Raw genomic sequence first — 22,731 nt, forward strand, 5'->3', positions numbered from 1 at the left:
AACAAGTCGTTGCCATTGCCATTATCAGAATTACGCACCAAATAACAAAACTAAATAATTAAATAAAAAAATCAATGAAAAAACGACGCTGCGATCGATTTTAATATCTGTAATTAAAAGAAAAATTGCCAACTGACGGTCAAAACGCTAGACCATGTACATTCAAGTAACAAATAAACAATATTTAAATCCAATTATATCTTTGATACAAACATAAAATAATTAATTTTCAGGAGAGCAAAAAAACGTTATTACGAACCCAATTATTTAGCTACAGAACTCGTATTTTGTAAAATGGGTTATTATTTACAGATCTGTTTAACTAAGTTACCACGTTTGAGTAATTTGTACAAAAATCATTAATATTCCAGATACACTATTTGAACCATTTACAATGGGCAGACATTTGTCTCCTTATACTACTAGAACTAATTTTTACTATCTGTACCAATAAATGAATAGTATAAATCAATCTACTTACGTTACTAAGACTTCATTGTACTATTTGTGCAACTGAAAATATGAGCTTACTTACAAAACCAAAGGTTATTTGGTTCAAAATTGTTTATTCATGCTTTGAGTAGTTGTATAGGTGTACAAATGATGAATGCATATAGGAGGAACATTTTTTCACGTAAATCGCAAAACAAACAAAAGTGCACTTGTTGTGTTATGTTCGCCCATCAAAGATATATTATTAGATACAAATAAGACCAAGGGGTTATAAAATTACAATGAAAAATATTTTTTGAATACATATATAATCTCGTTATCATATAATGGATTTCAAATTAAAAAACAAAAATATTTTACTCATAATTTTATTGTGTTTTTTCAGATATACCAGCACACAGGCCAACCATCACAGGTGTGAAACCAAGATACCGAGCTGGGTCTCTTCTAAGAGGAAACTGTACCTGCAAACATTCAAGACCTGCAGCCAACCTCACATGGTTTATTAATGGCCACCAGGTACGTAAATCAATTTGTGGTTTTATGTTACGTATTTTATCATTATTGTTACGGATTACTCCATGATCGCTTTACAGTGAATGTTATTATATACATTTATGTAATATACCTTCTAATTATTATTTTTTTTTAAATAATTTATAATCATATGCTTCTGATTGATTTAAACGATTGAGTACAGGAAGTTCTTCCGAAACATCACTTCACTCTCACAGTTTTGCACTTCTGCTGGGAGAGTATTCGATGCCATAGGGCCTGCAAGCGCAAATGCGCGTCAGGTAAAATAACGTTTCCTCTCGTCATAGATGTAGCTGATCTAAGTGTAAGACATCTGTCAACTAGTTCCTCTGGAATGCATAGTTTCCTTAGATATTCCGGAGCAAAATTGTGCAGTGACTTACACATAAGCCAACAAAATTTGTATTCCACTCTCTGTGGAAAACATCTTCTTTTTCTTCATGTGTCATTTTGGGTCCCTCCGACGTTGACGATCCCTTGAGAGAAAGCTTCCCTATCCTGAGCAGTGCAAAACAGCTCCTCCACAGTTCTATGTCGAGCCGGGAGACTCTTCGCACCCCTGGTCCATTTAAGGACCGCCCGGGACTCGGGGTCATTGTTTGGTTTCTCTTCATAGTGATATCCTGGGAATTATTGACCGAAGTAGTTTCCCGTTGCCTTCTTCGGTGGAATTTTCTGTCGGGGTTACCTACCCTTAGCTGGAGAGGTCCCGTTTTATGGCGCCGGACACTCGCCATTCATCCTCTTCCTATCTGCTATGACACTGATGTTAATGCCAGTGGCCACATTGCCCAGGGCTCGCGAGGCCAAAGAGACCACTCATGGAAGCTAAGGAGTAGGACTATTGGTGGAAAACATAGCCAGTGTAATTTTCAAATCAGTGGAAGGACATGATTTAACTTAGAAATTCCAAAAATAAGTCTCGCTGCGGCGTTCAATACAAATTGTAGGCGATTCACTTTATTTATCGGCTGACCTGTGTAGATACCAGGGGAGAATCGTCCATTTAAGCGATTACCCGCAGCTCGTCATTTTATTTGACTAACTATAATAATGTTTCATAGTAGTTTGAATTATGGGAAAATAAATATAATTATTTATATTTATATTAATAAATAAGTTTATATTATATGGTTCAAAAAATAAATACAAACATTTATAAGCGCACTCAGCGCTCAACCCGTTCTCAGGGTAGGAAAGAAACTAGTATATTACTTCAGCGTATTTATTCATACTGAATGTATACTGTTTTTTAACATCTTTAAAACCAGTAAGTGTTTTTTTTTCCTTTAGTAAGCTAGCAGATTACAGATATCATTTGAAGCTTCTCTGTTTAGAGAATAGCATTTTGAACATTATTTCTTAAGGACTATTTTCCGTTGATATTATACAGTTGACATATGACACCAGTTTTTTCATTCACTCCTCTTACCATAATGTTAGTGGCGCTTCACTCGGTGCATGTGTAAATTTTTGAAGGAATCGAAGCGTACGGTGGCGGTCACGTGGCTGTCACGTGGCGGTGCTCAGTGTTAACATTTTTGATTAAATGTTATTAGATGTACATCTAATGAATATCATTGTTTTATTCTTTCAAAATAATAGAACAAAATACTTTTTATAGAAATATTCATGTGAGTGTTGATCAGAAAGACATTTCATCTCGTATTATCGCAAATTGGGAATAACATATGATCACATTATTTATATTTTCATGAGGAAAATAAATAAAAAAATTGAATTTTATTGGGTTTTAATAACATTATTTGTGTGCATTTTTTTTGTATATTAATGGAGAAAATTTTTCGTTGTGTCCTTTTGTTTTTTTTATTTTTTTATGAAATACTTGCGTTTTTATGATTAACCAAAATGTTTCGATTTAAGGGCCATTTTCAACGAGTTGTAAATAACTCACTGCTAGAAATGGAAATCAAGTTGGGGTAGAGTGGGATTCGAACCACAGACCTTTGGTCCGTGAGTTCGAGACACTAGCCACAGGACCACAACCCAAATATCGATTTTACACATCGATTTGCAGTTCAAGGGGTAAAAAAGTTGATTTCCAGTAAAGCCACGCTAAATTATTAAGTGACGTAATCAAGTTGTTAAACCATTTGTTGTGTTAACTCATCCGAAACACGTCCACGTATTATTACTGATCTAATCGCTATGTGAGGAATTATTTCTTAAGAATACTCTAACGGCAAGATAAGTGCTTGAGTCTGTCTTCTCATCTTAATCGAATTTCACCCGAGGGATTTTCACATGTCTAAATTAACACAGTTGTATGTAGCGTTCGCTATATAAAAGAATAAAGGCTTTTTATTTAGTATAAAACCTGAATTGATCTCCTACCATATCACCCCCTAGAGTAGTATAAAGATAAACAGATTACAACAGAGATGGAGAACATTTTAAAAAAGGAGATTACATAAAAGTGTAAGTAGTAGAAAATAAAGATGTTTAGAAAATTTCAGATCTTTAACTTCGCAAAAATCAACAAACAGATAAATAAAAAAAACTGGATATTCAAACTTGGGCAGCACGAGAAATTTTATCAAATTATGTAAAGATACTACTAAAACCAGCCAATCGCAAGTTATCAGCACCATTTCATGTCTGCTTCCAAGTTGGAGCATATGGTGTCCAAAAACAGCCCGTAGGCCTTTTCGTCATATGCTAGCTCCTGCGTATCCTCCCAAGTCAGGTTAACGTGTCATAATTCTGACCTAAAAAAAATGCTGAGGAATAGTCGGCAGAGGACGTCGCAAATCTGATGCTTTGTAAAATAGAGAAGCTTTTATAAGGTTCTCAGGAGGCATCTGCAATATACGGCCTTGCCAACAGTTTCCTAACTTTTTACCTAAGTAGTAGTTTTAAATAATAACATACACAATGTTTTTGTTATCGTCTAGTGTTATCAAAAATTATTTCTATTTCTTTAAAAATATGTATTGTTTTCTTGGTTTCTTTTAGTCTCAAAATATTTATGTTACTTAATTATTTTTTCACAAATATTTTAAAAACTTGTATTATAATTTGTTTATTGTTTAGCTTTTTTAGACTTCTTTATTTGTAAATAACTGTTTGGTATCAATTTGTTTTAAATGCTTTATTACTTATAATTATTCTACCAACATGTTTATTATTGTATTAGCAACTAATATGTATAAGGCACTAGGTGTCGTTTATTTTAATGAAATAAAATAAGAAGGGAAATATTAAATGTTTGTGTGCGTATAAAAATAAAATCACTTTTCGTTCGAAGCTAAAGGGTGCTTTATGGTCATACTTTTTGAAAATCTCATTCACTTGCTTAGATAAACCTTAATGTACCTCACAGCAGTGGCGTGCGTTCCATAAAGGCATATAAGCAGTGCCTACCCTACTAGAATTTCATTAAAATAATAGCAAAAAATAATATCAAAAATACTGGTAACTATTTTTAAAACTTGAAAAACTCGCCAGAGATAATTCGGTTAAGTAATATACTGTTCCGATCAGCGCGCCGCTATTGGTCTGGGTCGGGAGAAGCACGAACTACAAATGCCTTTTCTTTCATATGAACATAACGCGATGCGAAAACGATATGTGTATGTGTGGGTTTTATTTCAGTTGTAATTACGCGTGTATGTGTAAGCTAGTATGCAGTGCTTTTTGAACGTTGGTAGGTACTTTGTTTTAGAAAGAACAAACGAATACGTTACTGACATCTAGCGTTTTTTTCGATTATTATTTAATAAAAACCGCTCATTTTTTGTTACAGTATAGGCGGTGTCAATTTTTCTACAGTATCAGTGATAAAGGATCTCGGAGTATTTTTTGATAAAAAATTGTCTTTTGTTTATCATGTCAATGAAATTTCAAGCAAGGCATTAAAAATGTTGGGCTTTATTTTAAGAAATACAAAAAATTTCAAGTCCATCCGATCATTGAAAATATTATACTGTTCTCTTGTAAGAAGTAATTTAGATTTTAATTCATCAATATGGTCACCCTGCTATAATGTTCATGTTTATAATATAGAAAACATTCAACATAAATCTCTACGATATATAAACTACACACTAAACATATCAATACAAAATGTGAATTATGACTATTTATTAACACTGCTTAACCTAACAACACTTTCTGAAAGAAGAACTATTAATGATCTCATTGTACTGAATAAAATTGTAAACTCTCTTTTTGACGCACCAAAAATACTTGGATTGATTAATTTTAGAGTACCTGCTGTCAACACTAGGAGTACTTTATTGTTTCATTGTTCCAGTACTTCTTCCAACCAACAAAACAATTCGTTGATACCGAGACTGCATAGGTTAGGTAACACTTATGGAACGGCTGCAGACATTCTGTCCAATTCTTTACCATCTTATAAGTCCACAATATCAAGTTTATTTGTAGCTGCTCGTCAAACTATTATTGACAATTCAATTTCATAAATTAAAAAAAAGTACTTTCTTGTTTATTTTTATCACCTTATACTTGTTTTTTATTTTTTACTATTATTTTAAATTGCATTGTAGTATTGGCAAATACGTATTTCATAAAAACATATTTTTATTTCTTATTTTTTCGTGATAATATATGCTTGCTTGTTTATTAACTTAACTTAAAAATGTCATTTTTGCTTACCGTAACACTTTATTTTTTGTTTGCTTTACAGAATTTAGTTCATAAGCTTATATCTTTGCATTTTTTGTTTATATGCTTACTGTTTTTTCTTGCATACCTTTGTTATTATTGTTTTTTTTTTTTTTTACTTTGTAAAACTTTTTATCATATCCTTTTTAACTAATTTCAGTTTTTTTTCTGTATATTCTGTTTATTATTTAGTATGTTAGCATGTATTTCATTTTTATTTTTTGTAAATGCTTTTTGGGCGTTGATGAACAAAATAAATAAATAAATAAAAGACAGTCATGTCGAATAAATAACCTCGATTTGGTTTCTGTTATAAAATTATACAATCGAGGGTATTTTTGTTTCGCGTTTATTAAAAAAAAAAAAAGGTTATTTTTTGTAACTTATTGATTTGCTAGCTAAATGTGTCGGTATCTTGGAAAATGACTTGCAATTATCTAGTAGTGCATTTACAATAATATCAAATAGAGCCCTAAATGATTTAATTTCGAGTGTAGCAACCGTAATAAATGAAAATATAAAAATATTCTAAAGAAGGACATCGTAGTAATATATTATATAAATTTTATTAAAAATAAGAAATAAATCATTTAAATTTATCATTTATTTGGATATTTGATGTAGCTTAGGTAATTTCAATATTAACTATCTACAGCATAGTGATTAAAACTAATGTAACTAGTGAAGGAAACTGTTTGGTAAGATCCAATATAAAACATACTTTTTTTCTATTGCCTACCCTAGTTGAAAACTCTGTGCACGCGACTGCCTCACAGTTATTTGCGTACCAATGTTTTTTTGTTGCAGGAAATTTTAGAATAAACTTCGGATTCTTTTCACTTCTGCCGATAAAAATCGGAAAAATTAACGAAATCTCCCTTGATATAACTGTCGATGTGTTCCTACTGCATAGGCAAACATTCAAGAAGCAATCGTTGTTATCACTCTTGACTTAAAGATAATACACTCGCCGTGTATAGATAGATCACGCTTTTACTTTACCGATTGTAAATAAAACTCAGTTCTGCGATTACTAATGTTAAGTTCAATCAATACACCACTATTTCTTTAATGCCAATCCATGGAGGCTTTTGTGAGCCTGGTTATTTTTTTTTTACTTAAATAGTTCAAACAGACACAACTATTAAATGAATTTCATTAAGTTGAATGTACTGTTATATTTTCTCATAACGTATCATTGTTTGCCACGTATGCCACGTATAAGATATATTCATTTCTATTTTATAATCCACTCAATGTTTTTACAAATCCCGTTTCGCGAGAAATGATATCGTTCTTTGAATTAAATGAAATGGCTTAGCAAATAACATACGAACGTGTGTAAGTAATACGTGTATATGTGTGTCACCTTCCATTTTACTTTACTTGTATAAAAGGACTCCATTAGTAAATTAACACTTAGAAGAATCTATTCTACGTCAAGATTTTTCCAGAAGGTTCGAGATAAACGTGTTTTTTTTCTTATTACTATTCCAATTACACGTTTGTTAAAAATATTTACATTGTTTTTATTGTACTTATATACAAAGCGGTATTTTATATTTTCTAAACAAAAAAATCTACCATTTTGTATATTTATTTATTAAATACATAAAAGCCCTGATACAATTCTTACTATTATTTATTTATTTACCTACATAAGTTTATTTTACACGATTTGAAATATAAGCCTCATAGAGTTGGTACTAAAAGTCCTGTGTTGAGATAGGACGAGCAATTGGTTGACCCAGAAACATAAGTATACTCCTTTCTTGAAAATAGTTTTCGTCCTTGAGAGATTCATACGCTCCTCCAAAATATTAAAAATTCTCGGTGCGATAAATGAGAGATGTCTCCGAACAAAAATCGTACGGGTTTTGGGTATGACATCATTCATTATTGTACTATACACTTATCATCAATATTTACAAATTAAATATATTATACTTCATCTAAACACGGTAACAAAAAGGTTTGAATAAAAAAAAACGGTTTTGGCAGAATCAGAAGATCGGTCAATTCATGCAAAACAACACAATCACTGAACCACGCACCAATCACCGCGGCAGTACATTATATTATTGTCATGCTAACCAAATTTAAACAAATCAACCGTATTACAAACAAATCAAAGCTTTTAGAATAATCCCGAAACAAGAAAACAGATTTACAAGGATACTGTTAAGCTAGCTCTAAATGTTTTAAGAGCCAACTTCCTTTGTGCTATTTTTTTTTATCTTGTTTTTTTAAAGTATTTCCTCATCATATTAACTTACAGCCTGGTGCATTAGCGAGTTCTGCGTCTTCGTCTTTTTGCGAAATGGCAGCCTATTGTTTTCCCTTGTTTCATATTATCTTATTTTTACTGTTATCTCCCATCAACTTCAGGGTGCCTGGAAGAAATACTAGAGATGTGCCACCGTTTTGTAGCAATAATTTACAGATAGTGTATACTTGTAATGTTGTGTTAAAAAAACTCAATGAATTGGGCAGTAGTTATTCCCACGTAACGGATATATTAAATTAGGTGTATTGTTCCCATAGAACAAACCATTTGAATTTTTCAAAGATGGTAAATGGTAACTAAACCTCAAGTATAATAATGACTATATAATGCAGTAACTTTATGTTTTTTTTTGTAATAATCCCTTAAAATATGTTGTTATTTAATATTATTTTTCCATTTATAATTAAACTGTTTTGAACTTCTACTGAATGTGATTTGTAATTTTTAGGTTTGATTTTGGTTTCTAAATCTTGAGTAGAAAATTAATGAACCAACTATGTTCATATTATTAGTTTTTTTAAAAGACAATTTTGTCGTTTGCGTTTGTAAAATAAAATAAAATATTTCTGTTCACATTGATTAGAAAAACCCTTCAGGCAACTTGTTTGAGGAAGATCTATAAATTATCTTAGGAACAATGAAAATTACACTTAAATGTATCAGTTGACGTTATGTTATGATTTTTTATTGTTTTAGCATTAATTTAACCCGAGTGAATCATTTTTTTTTCAAAATTACTTTAATGGCCCTGTTCTGCAATTTTATCACAAAACTTACGGTTATATTTATTAGGAACTGATTTTATTATGAATGTTATGGTTGGTGTTTAGCACACTGAATTACCGTCTGTGTTCTGACTGACTATGTTATCAATAAATAGACTCGTGATGCAATATACTCCTTACACCATCTTTTTCTTAGTTTTCAAGTTCCTTGATTATAATTTATGATTGACTCCTTGAAGTAAGCTACCATTTTATATTACATAAAATCTGAGAAGTTTCCAATAAACTTATCATGGACTTGAAGCAAACAAAGGCCTATCATTTTAAAATCATAGAGTCCACAGCCTACCACTTACTTTAAACATTCGTTCACTTGAACAGATTTTCTTGTTGATATTGTTAATGGAGGTGAATTACAATTTAAATAATATCTAAGCCGGGTTTGGGTTCATTATTGGTTCATTTTGAACTCTCTGCAAAGTTTGTCGGCATCCGCGGTGTAGAAGTTGAAACGCTTGACTCACGCACGGAAGGTTACGGGTTCGATTTCCGGTGAGAACACACAAATAAATGTGATTTTTCTTAATCCAGGGTGTTTTATACTATGATTTATCACTGAAAGTGGTACTTCTGGCCGGTTCTGGTGCACAAAGAAGATATAAAATTTATTTAAAAAGAAATATATTAAAACAGGACAAATATCCCTTTGAAAATTAAATATTTTATTGAGTTCTCAAAATCAATTTCTCATAAAATTCACGGCCAATAATTTAAACATACTTTAAGTATTTAACCGGACGCTAAAATTTCGTCAAAAACGGAGTAAAAAATAAAATTTTCTAGAAAAAAATAATTTGAATTTGTCAAATTTTTGAAGAAAAGAACTTAATTTCACCCCCTTGGGAGTTTTAAGAATCAACATACTACATTAGTCATATTGACCATATTAAGTTGGTCTAATACTGTTTTCTAAGAAAAGTGGCTTAGTTGCTCGGATTCCAAAGATGTCCGGTATTGAAACAGAACAATATTTTAATCTAGATAGATTATAAAAATTATTTTAGATAAAGACTTACGAGTATTAGAGAAACTTTGAACTAAGATGGACCTTATATGCATTCAAAAAATGTCAAATCCTTTTTTTAAATTATCTATTCATGCAAATACATATACCTGTATATTACAAAAAAACTATAAAGACGTATCCCAAATACTATAAGACCAAGAGCTTTATTTGGTCATAGGACCATCGAATAGTCGAGACGGATAAAATCAATTATTTCCTAAAATTTATTCCCGCTTCCTTTTACAGTCTAATATAAAGTTTCTATTGTTGTTCTACCGTCCTGTGAGCAAGGCATACTGTGAAAAGTGTATCTCTGATAAATCTTTATCATTTCCTGCGTCAGCATATTTCAGACAAAGTAATGTTAGAGTTATATAAAAAGCCTAAAAAAACATCTCATCATTTACACGATACTGGTATGCGTGCAAATAGCACAACTGAATTGCTTCATATAAGAAAAATCGGAAGAACTTAAAATAAAGTAAACAATTTCCATACAGTCTACTAAACTCTGATTGCCACTGTTATCAGTGAACAATACCTGACAGCTGACCATACATTTATTTTTTGGTACAACTATCTCAAATAAAAAAAATTATATTACATAAGTGATGTCCCATATTTGTTGCAATCAAACCTTTTAAAATAAACTTTTATTTTGATATCAAAATATCCAGAATATGTCGATTAATTAATTCGTCTCACCATAGATCTAGACTTAAGGATAGATCTTTCGAATTTTCATAGATCTCTTCACCATTTAAACAGTGTAGGATAAAAATGGATTGGCATGGGTTAGCTCGAAGTCTTATATGTTGATTCTTCTTCTCTTAGTGCCCTGTCAGGTATTCCCAACGTTAGCAATAACTCTGGCAAAAGTATATCTGTCCTGAGCTGCCCGGAAAATCTGCTCCACAGTCCTGAAGCCAGCCCAGTCTCATATATTTTGCAGCCAGGACATCTGTCTTCTTCCGGCCCTTCTATGACCCTCAATTTTACGAACATTTATGATGGTTAAGAGTTCTCTGTTTGTTCTAGCTCGACTTAAGACTTCAGAGTTTGTTATCAGGTCTGTCCAAGATATCTTAAGCATTCTGGGATACAACCACATCTCAAAAGCCTTCAACCTATTAATAGTGTTTACCTTCAGAGTCTAAGTCTCGCAACCATACAACAATATAGACCACACATAACATTTTACCAATCTTTGCCTTATTTTCAAGTTGATGTTAGAATTGCAGTAGAGTTATTTCATTTTATTAAAAGCAGCTCTTGCTGTTTTATTGCATTTTATTTCTAAATCTGGGTCGATGTTCTCTGTTAAAATGCTGCCAAGGTAATTAAATTTGTCCACCTTTTCAATTCCACTACCCTTCAATTTTTAATGTATATCTTTATGGTGTTTTAAAATATATTTTATACAATTATTTTCTTGCCCTTCTTTGCCTTAACTCCGTACTTCGATGTTTTTTTTTGTTCAACTTATAGTACATATGTCCTTTATACAACTGTCGTAATTTGTCTTAGGCTGTATATATAATAAATAAATATATAAAAATAAGAAATGACTAACATTTAAGAATGCAGAAATCTAGGCATTTACAAGCCTTATGACTGAATGATGTATTGGCTGGTATAAAAGGCCACTTTGCATGCTGTGTGAAATTTCCCATTCTGTCCGTGTTTGTACATACACCTTAACATAGGCAGAATTGTAAATATTACACTGTATGTAAAGTGGCCATCTAAAACAGACAATGACAGGTCATTATCGGTGAGAATGGCTGAACATTCGTGTTCTTTTCTCCAAAGTATTCTCCATTTCTCTTGTAGTAATTGGTTTCCCACCAATCGTGTTTGCAATATGGTGGATATTTAGTAAACCGGGCATACAGAAAATTAGGTTTCGTTATCCGCACTTGCCAAGTTTTTAATGATATTAGTAGTATCAAATTGATTTATTTCGCTTACGTTCGCAGTCTCCTTAAATATGCCTCCTCTGTGTGGTCTCCTCAGTATTCTACACACAAGATTATACTTGAAAATATACAGCAACTATTTTTGAGACATCTTAATTGGAGATCCAGATTTACGGACCTTAACTATAAAATTCTTGTCATAAACATAATATACTTAGTCTTGAGGATCGTCGTTTGGTATTAGATATGGAGATTTTACATGTTTTTCTTAATAGACGTCTTGATAGTCCTGTTCTGGTTTCTGAGTGGGCCCTTAATGTACCTGGCTACCGCACCCGTCACACGAATCTATATTTTACCACGTACCTACATTTTGCACCAACTATGCACAGAACTTTCCTCTGAGTCGCTTGGCGCGTAATTATATATATTTTTTCAATAACATAGATTTATTTAACTGCAGTAAACTCACTTACTCAAAACAAGAATAAAAAAAAAACTATTAAAAAAAAAAAATTATGTTTCTTTATAAAAAAAAATATTTTAACATTATTAATTTAAGTTTCACTCATATCAAACACACACTCACCCTCACACCCATATACACTCGCACACATATTCACATACCTACCAAAACCACACTTCACTCACTCACCCACGCATCCTAACACACAAAAACTAACTGAACTGGATTTTTATATTCGTATTTTTGAAGAAAACTGATTTGGCTTTATTTAATGTTTTTTTTAAATATATAATTCCGTACATATTCTTTTGTATTGCTGTTGTTTTTCTGAATAAACGATAAATAAAAAAAAAAAATATGGTCATGAAGATCCTCCATATAATTTGCTAAACTCACAGTTAAAGGGGCCGCAAAAGTAGTTTTGTTATATTCAGACAGAATTGCGATATATGAAACTGCAAATAATATATTTAAAAAAACCCGTTAATCGAAAACCGATAGGTCGGTAGGAAGACTCTCTGTCTTTAGAGCAGTTTCGGGTATGTGGAGGAATGTATTTTCACTGTTGTAAAATGTTAAATAAATTATTTTAAAATTAACTATAAATAGACATTTTTTACTGTCAAATTTGATCTTGAAATATATGAAAAAGAGTTAAAATTGTATTTCGGATTTCTATTCTAACGACGTCTTCGTTTCCTCTCAACGTAAAACGAGTGGGACTAATGTTTGAACCTTTTTTCATTTTCTGACAGCATGTTTCTTTAATATTCTTTTCAAATTCTCCCAACAGAGGTACGACGGAGCAGAATTCCCATTCCTTACACGGGAATGCCGAAGTTAATAGCAGATAGCAAACAGCAAATGGAGATTATAGAATCTCCCAGTAAATAATTATTTACTCTGGAAATGCTTCCCTTGTGCCTAAGGCGGGGATTGTAATAGATTTTTTCCAGGAATCTTGAATTACTTCTCGGCTCATTGCCTTTTGGCCATCATTTTGATTGAACGTCAAAAAGAAAGTGAAAATCCCTATTCCGCCGTTCCGATTGGCAATTCCGAGTTTTCTGTATCATTTACCTATACAATCCCGCCAAATTAAAAATTTCATCAAAAGATTACAATCTCTTGATTTAATTTGACGACTTTCATGACGTTAGTGTAAAAATAATTACAAATTTATGATTTTTCGGGGCTATTAGAAAGTCTTTAAATACGTGTAACTTGAACATGTAAGTTATTTGAAAAAAAATCTAAGGGTTTTTTATCCTTTAAAAAATTAAGGGAAAGTCTATCAAAACCTTTAAAATGTCCTTTGACAGAGTTTCCCTTAGTGACAAACTGGTTTTAAAAATAGTATCTTTATTATATTTTACATTTCATAAAAAAAAAATGGAAATAAGCTTTTGTACCCTAAAAAAATATATTATACATTTAAAATTCTCCGAATTTTGAATTAAGGCTCGCCGTTTTTGCATATTTGAATTAAAAAATCTGTTTCAAACAAAATGAAAAAAAACATTTTTTATTAGTGACTAAGTTATTGAAATCAGTATATTGTGGATATTTAAACCAAACGACATTACTTTTTCCTTTCTAGCGTCAGTACGTACTTATATAGTAAAATACGTGAATCAAAATTATCACAGCGAATTTTTGTTATAAAACTCACACAATGAAGCGATATAAAGCCACTTGCGAATTTGAAAGTCTATCAGAAGGCAAGAAGAGACTTTAAGGGAAGGTTAGGTTGGAATGAAGGGAGGATTTAATGGTGTTGGTTGGGTCAAGAGGGTGAAACTTGGCGCCACGGGAGGCATACTACACATATGGGTTAAGTCTTTATGATGGGACACCTTAGAACAATGGAATTAATATGACGGACAGTGAAAACGGACGTAAAGGATTCTCAGTATGCGAAAAATTCATTGTAAGGTTTAAAATGTGAGGAATCTCCTTTATGAATTTACGTGAGCTTTGACCAGAGAACGTCCAATTAGAAATGTTATGCGGAGGCTGAAGTCCAGAGAAAAAAATATCTAAAAATTCCAGTTGACATACGTAGGTTCATAATTTAAATTTAATGAGAACCCATCCTTTTTCACAAGTTATTACCCACCAGTTTTAAAGAAACACGTGTTCATTTATCTTTTTATAAATGAATGAAGTTATGCAGAAAGCAGCCAGCCGTAGAAATGTGAAACTAAGAAAATAACGTTTTTGTAAAAAGACTGAATGATCAAATCTACACAACAGTTGGATTGATTTTTACTTTGACAAATGATATATAATGCATACATTCATGTTATTTATAATATCAACATATTACAACAGAGATGTAGAACATTTTAGAGAAGGGAATATAGAAGTCTAGGCATCTATAAAGCTTATGACCTGTCATTGGCTGGTTCAAGTGGCTACTTAACACATTATGTAACATTCGAGAAAATAATAGGATCGAATGGTTATCGGCCAGGAAAGAGCAAAGAGGTGTTAGCCGTCCGGGAATAAATAAAAATGCAGAACTATAAAACGCCGACCGAACGCAACAGAATCCAAATATATTGCCAAACGAGAAGCTGTTTGTGATGGTTGTATTGTTTCAGCTAAAGATCGGACGTAGAAAATCGATGATTCGAAAAGTTTTTAAATTTTGGTAAACTCATTGCATGATTAATTTAACGCTTGTGAATTTAGTATTCCCTTTATTATTTATTAACTTTTTGTACATGATTTTATTTGTACATTGGCGGGCTTATTGCCAAATGTTTTTTTTCCAAATTTATTCCAACCAAGCTTAATTCAAAGAAACACACTAAAATATATTATTTAGAAATAAACCAAATTTATAGGCCAACTACAATGTTTTATTTTTGTACGAGTAAATAGAGGATTATTATTTAAAAGAGGATTACTGTGGCTTTGCATCATTTTAGAACAATTTAATAGTAATTCATTCAAGTTTCCAAACATAACAATAATACACGCTTCACGTATAGTGATGGTTTGGTAGTATCAAAGGTATGTAATAAGTGTGGTAATAGAACACTCAAATATTTAGTACCAAGCATTTATATCTGTTATTTATTGTTTTTATGAATGTTAATAATATTTTATAAGTTAGTATGAATATAATCTCCACCAAGAAGCTACAGAAAGTGGTTTGGTGGAATTTTAGTTTACGTAAAAATATAACAATTGTTTTTTTTTTAAAAGCGTACCCATGAAATTTCACTCGTAAAAAATAAGATACAGCAAAAATACAATAATAATGAAAAAGAATATAATACTGTGTTTTTTTTTTGTTGAGTGACTTAAAAAAATCCTTTCGTCAGCGGATTCACACGGCGTAACCCTAGATCAGCTCTTCTTCCTTTCTTCTCTCAAACAAGAGAAAATAAAATAATATAAGAAAATAAGAAAATAAATAAGAAATAAAGTAAGTCAAACCTTTTTAGTTAGGTGGAGTTAGATTAAAATGTATTTTTTTATTTGCATTTACGGTTCTAGAATTTTCTTTATAGCTGTTTCGATTGATGAAATATGTGTCGATTTAAAAAAGTTGTTTTAATAATTTAAGATTCTGGGAAAAGATGCATTCTTATTGTTATTCGTGCTTGAAATACTACATGAAACAATTGATGCAGCCGATTTGTACATTAAGGGATTCAAATTTTTATTTTCTCAAGCAGTTGTGGGGAATCTAAGTTATTATTGACTATTTTGTAAAGGAAGGCGGTATCAGTGGTGGTTCTTCTAGATTGCAAGGTATCGATTTTATTTATTTATGCATTTGAAATTTTAAAAACATATACAAAATATATACATATAAGGGCGGGCATATTGCTTTAAGGCAATTTCTTCCTACCTACCCAAACCGTTCAGTTTGAGAAAATTATAAATAAATGGACATATTGAATCTTACAATTTTATACAAAAATTAAAAACAAGATTTTTTTTTTTTTTAAATAACACCATACTATAAAGAGAGGAGAGGGGATGAGAAGGAAAGAAGAAGGATAAAGAAACAATTTAAATATTTAGATAGTGACATTTCAATCTTGACTTAAATGTAAATAAATAAGATTTTGTGATGTACGTACGCAGATATTTATTTATGTGTGGACAACGCTAAGAAAAAAATGTTTTGTATCCACGAGAGAAAAATTATAAGCATATTTTGATTATATAAAAAAAAATAATTGGTATGTATTGTGACTTTCGTAAATACTACTTCCAGAGCACTATTGATGAAACACTATGTCTTGCTAGAGAGCCCATTGGTGTTGGATTTTACCGTTTACAGTATTTTGAATTTGATTGGGCCCTTAATAAGTACTCGTTATGTTCCAGCTTATGGTGTTATCTTAGCTTTGTACATCGGGCAATATTACAACCAAATCATCGCGAAGCTCTACCATTAAGCTTGAAATGACAGTACAATGTTATTCGGCCGAAGTGTAAGCAACGTGTTTTTTCATAGCGTTAAAAATGACAAATTTCATGACAAAAATATTGCAGGTTAAGCACATGTTAAGACTTACGACGACCATGCTTTGTCGGAATATTACCAAACATTATAATCACCATCATTGCCATCTCTGCTCTGAACCACGATCAGCTGGGTGTAGTATATTATGAGCCCCTCAAAACCAACGAAACTATCACGGGAGATCGCCATCGACTATAACTGATGCGTTTGATATAATCATTGAAGGAAAAATGGCCGCGAATCAAGGAAAGACATGACAAATAAATTTTGCAGCATGACAACGCTTGGCCACGCGTTGCAAGGCCAATCAAAACATACTTGAAAAAGTTATTACGAGAAGTCTTACCCCACCCGCCGTATTCACCGACATGGTCCTTCCGATTACCACTTGTTCCAATCGATGACTCATGGCCTAGCTGAGCACACTACCATTCTTATAAAGATTTCAAAAAAATGTTTTGATTTGTGGATAACCTCAAAACGTGAGTCGTTCTTTCGAGATGGTATTCGTTTGCTGCCAGAAAGATAAGAAAAAAGTTGTCGTTTACGATGGACAAGACCTTTATTGACATATTTTTTTAAAAATATAGCATTACTTTTCATGAAAAACCAGCTAAAACTTATTTAAGTCCCAATATTTTGTCATTTTGGTGGTTTTAATACAAACAAATAAGCAGAAAAATAACCAATTTGGATGTAAATACAGCATCATATATGAGCGAAATAAGAGTGTCTTGCATCTACATAGAGCATAGGAGTAATCTCTACTTATGTCGGTATATACGTTAGTATCTCAAATTATCATCATCATTCCTTTTCTCCATCTAATGGTGCATGGAGCAGTTCATTGGTACACCAATCGCAGCGTATCTTGATAATTTTTGTTACCTAACCAAGATGCTTAGTCTGACGCTTCAAGTAACAGTCCAGGGACTATGAAATATTCTAGTATAAAACACGTTTCAATTAATGTTTTATGTCACACATGTCAGTAATCGAAACCGAGACCTTTTGCATGGTTGGCAAACGCGCTGACCATTACAAATTATTAAACTATTCAATATTCAGATACACGAGGGTAAAGTCGATAGTAAATGAAATGAAATTATTAACATATAAACAAAGAATATGTTACAATACAATGATATTTGTTCATAAAATTATAAACTCTAATAAAAAAACATAATTTTGGAAAAAAATTGATCAGAACCCGCATGAACACGATCACAATACTAGAGAAAAGAACAAAATTAGACTTCCATTTAGGAAAAAGGCAAAGTCACAAAATTCAATTTTATTTAAAGCAATTAAAAAGTATTACGAAATGGAAAAAAATATTTATGAAGAAAAAAACATATCAAAATTTAAAATAATGGTCAAGACATATGTGATAAACAATTTAAAAATTAAATATATTTGCAATGTTATTATTAGAACACACATAACAATATGTATGATATGTGTGCCCTACTTTAAGATTTAAATAAATATTGACGTAATAATTCAAAATATTGATTTCTCAAAAAAAGCCCTTCTAATAGCATTTATGTGATTATATATATATAAGGAAAACACAATGTTCTATTTTAATTTAACGCAATACATTGTATTAATTTAATTTCCAACGGGTAGGTATTGATGTCACATACGTAAATACATGGGACCTTGTTTTTATCTCCGAGGGTAAGACCACACGCCCGTCCTAAGTAAATATAATTAAATATTTGACGTCCATGCTAGGGCGCATATGCGGCAAACAATTTCATTTTGGTATCGAGGTATGTCGCCCATTGGTGCAGGGCTTTGAAAACTCTGGCCCACGTTCCGATTCCGGTCCACAAACAAACATGATATTAAACAAAGGTTCTTATATATAGTTTTTTTGTACTTTATGTAGAAAATTACAACCTAGGTCAGCATTGACACTTCATCAAGTTTAATGGAACAAAAAATTAGGTTTAGGAAAAATTAGGAAAAATTAGGTAATAATTTTTGCTATCGCAATTTGATTAATTATTTAGATTTTTGCCTGTATCCAGAGACAAAACTCAATGTGAATTCAGTACATTTAATTTTATGACGAGAAGAACTTCAAGGTGAAAACATTATAGTGAATTTTCCTCACTTTGAGTCTCACTCACTCACAGTTTTCAAATGTATTAACGGTTATTAAACCGTATTTGAAAATTTCTCAGGTCAAGAATATGCCACCCGCTTACAGAGCCACCCATATGGACAAAGATTCTATGATTATCTATCACGAAGAAACCTACAGTTTACATGAATATCACAAATATCGATTTTTAAAATCGTCAATATGTAGAAATTGTATACTTTTACTAGTGGACCCAACAGACGTTGTTCTGCCCGAACGTTGGTTTGTCTGCTATTATCTTGGAAAATGGCTTTTCATTGATACGTAGGTACCTAGTTTATTGTTTGTGATTAAATTCCAAAACTAAAAACTGATAATATTCCTATATTTAATTGAGATAGGTACCTAGGTACTTGTTTATGATTGAATTGCAAAACATAAAATAAATATTTTTTCAAATATAGCATTCTTTTTGCAAACGTCAAACTCCGGTCGTCTCACCAACATAGGGGTGTACTTATGAAGGAATACGATTTTTAATAATGAATTGAATTTAATATAACTTTAATGTTACCAAAAATCCAATAAAAAGAAAAAAATAGGTTGAAATTGTAAGGAATTTAAAAAGAGAATCTGATTGATATCCATAAAAAACAAATGCTGTTTGTAACAATTCAAAAACTAACTTTTTTTATACACAAAAAAACAACATCTTTCAATTTTTTTGCAAACGCATTCTCCTTGAATGTAACCCTAGTTAATCGATGAATAAAATATTTATGCTCCTAACTTCTTTTTTGCATATTCGATTGAAGATTATAATATTTACAAACACGCTTAGCAAAAAGATCTATATTTCTTTGAAAACCGCACGTTAATCGGTTAAGCCGTTTAGTAGGAGTACGGTGACATCACATGTACAGAGGAATTGTATAAATAAAAATAATTAAAATTGTGTATATTTGAAGCATTTACTTTGTGGTTATTCATTAACATAAAATAAATAAAAATAATTTTGTATTAAACCACTCATTTATTTTTTCTACCAACCAATTTCAAAATAATATTTAAATGTATAGATATCCATGATATCCTTGCTCATTATTACCTCAATGTACCTCATCGTAACTTGCAAAGCAATGATGTCGTCGCCGTGGAAAATTTTAAAAAAGGCATCGGAAAATTTTTCCCTCAGCCAAGGGTTTTAAGAATAGTTAACGAAATCGGACTAAACAATGGTATCGACGTGTTCCTACAGCAAAGACCAGCATTCAAGAAGCAAGCGATGTTATCACTTCTGACTTGAGATGACCCACTTGTCATGTCTGCTTCGATCATTGTACCTACATTTAAATCATTTAAAACTCGTTAATTAATAAAAAGATAAGTTAGTTCAATGTTACATATATTATAAATAAAAATCAATTAGAGCTTTCACAAGCTTGTTGAATTGCTTAAAAAGAAACTCGATGTTTTTTTTTCTGAGACTGGGACTCCAGACTTGTTAAGCATATTTTAAAAGGACGGATATTCGTTTTGTTAAGTTTGAAACAAAAATTGTGTTTTTTATATCATAATATTTTCCCTATTTAAGCATCATTAGTAATAAAAAAATTCGTGGACATCACCTACGGGTGTGTATTGGTCATTTACAGCCTTGTGGTGCGCGTTTGCCTACCATGCAAGAGGTCTCGGGTTCGATTCTAAAAAGGATTGACATGAAATGGTTATTTAAAAATGTGTTTTTACAATAAAATATTTCTTAGTACCCGGACTTGTAAAGCGTAAGACCGATCATATTACCTTTCTGTATTTTTTTTAAATTTAAAATAAAAAAAATGTTCACGATACACAGCGATTGAGGTACTAATGAAAATGAGAATATTTGACTAATATATATAGCGCCGTTTTTGTGAAGAAAAACCTTAAGGGCGCTTAACAATTGTAAACCTAAACTTTCATTCTAACTTAAAGTTAAAGTTACATACTGAGGGTATTTTAAAGACAATTGGTTTCAGGCAGAAAGGCCAGCAACGGCAAAAGCACGATCTCCAAATCTAGTGTTTGGGGAGCGCCGAATTTCGACAAGTTTTCCTCTGCCTGAATCAAATGCTGACCTTAGTAGATTTTTATTGAAATGTATTTTCCCTAATGCAAAGGTCCGATTGGTATCTTGGAGACAATCTACGTAGGGATTTGAATACTGTCCAGCAAAATTTGTATTTTATTCTTTCTGGGCTTTTTAAACAGTGCAAATCTCGAATATGTTGTGAGATGTGAGAATATTTTTTTACTTCCGTAATAATCCTCACTGCTGCATTGAAAACAGATGGAAGTTTATCAGTTTGGTATTTTGGGAGATTTGCGTATATTCCTTTACAGTAATCTAGACGTGAAACGACATAAGTATTCACATGAGCTTTAGTTGCGTCTAGGAATATTTCTCCGTACGGATTTGTTTTGTCGGAAATAAAAGAAACCAGCACTAACCGTTTTATTGAACTAAGAGATTGAATGTTAATGAACACCTTGTAGTCTAACACGAATGCAGTGCCCTATGCATCATTATGTGTGGAAAGAGAATAATGAAAATGATTGGTCATTTTACCTACTGTATCACAAATAAACAAACAAACCATCACGCCATTTCGCTGTATGGGTAGGCAGAGATAAAAGAAAGCCATATCACTGTGTCTTTTCATACAGATCATGCTTCCCCTACATTCATACATCTTCTCATGCACGCACGCCAATTATTCCTACTCTTGACATGTTCATCTTCAAGTATTTGATGAACTCGATCGTGTCATGTCTTTCTTGATCCATCATCCACCAACATTCGCATTGTAGATCATTTAAGCCGTTCTTTCACTCGCTCTCCATGTCCAAACAGACGTAGCAACCCTTTCTTGGTTCTGTCGATAATGCATGCCTGACACAGTTATACACATACTGCTACAATTTTTTACAATTATGTATTTTGTCTTCATGATTAGGACGAACTAAAAACCGATTCAATCCTTGAGTTTGCTTCCTATTCCGTTAAGCCTGAAAATAACGATTTAGCTCTTTTTTCCAAAGGCTGTCGACCCCTGGTGTAGAACATCCCTAATGGAAACCACTCGATACGCATTACTTGGATAAACAACCCCAGCCCGCCATAAATCTCTCGCTAAATTGTTTGCGCCCGTCAACATCTCCCCACTCCCCTATCTTGTGTATGAAAATGAATTGACATATCTAGCAATGTGGCGCGGGATCAGTTTATGGATTTTTCCGGATCATTTTGCTCCTATAATTGGATTACTTCCAAATCACGTTGGATTTTTGGATGTTGTGCATTTTTTGAAGTAATATTTAATCATTATAAAATGATATTAGATAAAATGTTCCAGTGGTGCTCGACCAATAAACTACAATTAAATATCAAAAAATGCCACATAATGAGATTTTTTAGAATAAAAAACCCAATTTTATTTGATTATTTGATGGGTAATATGCAATTAGGCTCAACTTCTCAGGTGCACGACCTGGGTAGCGTTTTTGATAAAAAATTATCATTTATTAAGCACATAAGTAATATAACTAGTAAATCTCTAAAAATGTTAGGCTTCATGTAACGTGTGACTAAGGAATTAAAAAACATAGGCACTTTGAAGTTGATGTATACTTCATTAGTGAGAAGCCAGCTAGAGTATAACTCTACAATATGGACTCCTTACTACAACTGTCACCAAAATTCTCTTGAAAGAGTCCAAAAGAAATTCTTACGGTATATATATTTTAAACTTAGAATCAGTCATGAATTTTTGAAATACGTTTTTTTACTAAAAACATTAAATTTGTTAAAACTTAACGATAAAAGAAAAATTATGGACCTTTTAAATTTATTCGAAATTGTAAATTCAATATGGGATTGCCCTAAACTATTATCTCTCATCAACTTCAGGGTGCCTGGAAGAATGACTAGACAGGTGCCACCGTTTTGTAGCAACAATTCACGGACAGTGTATACTTGAAATGCCGTATTAAATAGACTTC

The 22,731-nt window shown here is 31.8% G+C and overlaps 1 protein-coding gene across 1 annotated transcript in view; it reads left to right on the plus strand.

Annotated features, from left to right (window-relative positions):
* LOC148272679 (uncharacterized) overlaps nucleotides 1-22,731 on the plus strand; it is a 109,842-nt gene that overhangs the window by 52,753 nt on the left and 34,358 nt on the right. Inside the window, exon 5 of the mRNA XM_088239727.1 lies at nucleotides 839-972. Within this exon, the coding sequence (XP_088095853.1) occupies nucleotides 839-972 (134 nt within the window). The remainder of the gene's footprint in view (nucleotides 1-838; nucleotides 973-22,731) is intronic.

The sequence above is a fragment of the Micrasema longulum genome, unplaced genomic scaffold, assembly GCF_059751315.1.
Source record: "Micrasema longulum isolate JH-2025_06_02 unplaced genomic scaffold, ASM5975131v1 h1tg002239l, whole genome shotgun sequence".
NCBI classification, from domain to species: domain Eukaryota; kingdom Metazoa; phylum Arthropoda; class Insecta; order Trichoptera; family Brachycentridae; genus Micrasema; species Micrasema longulum.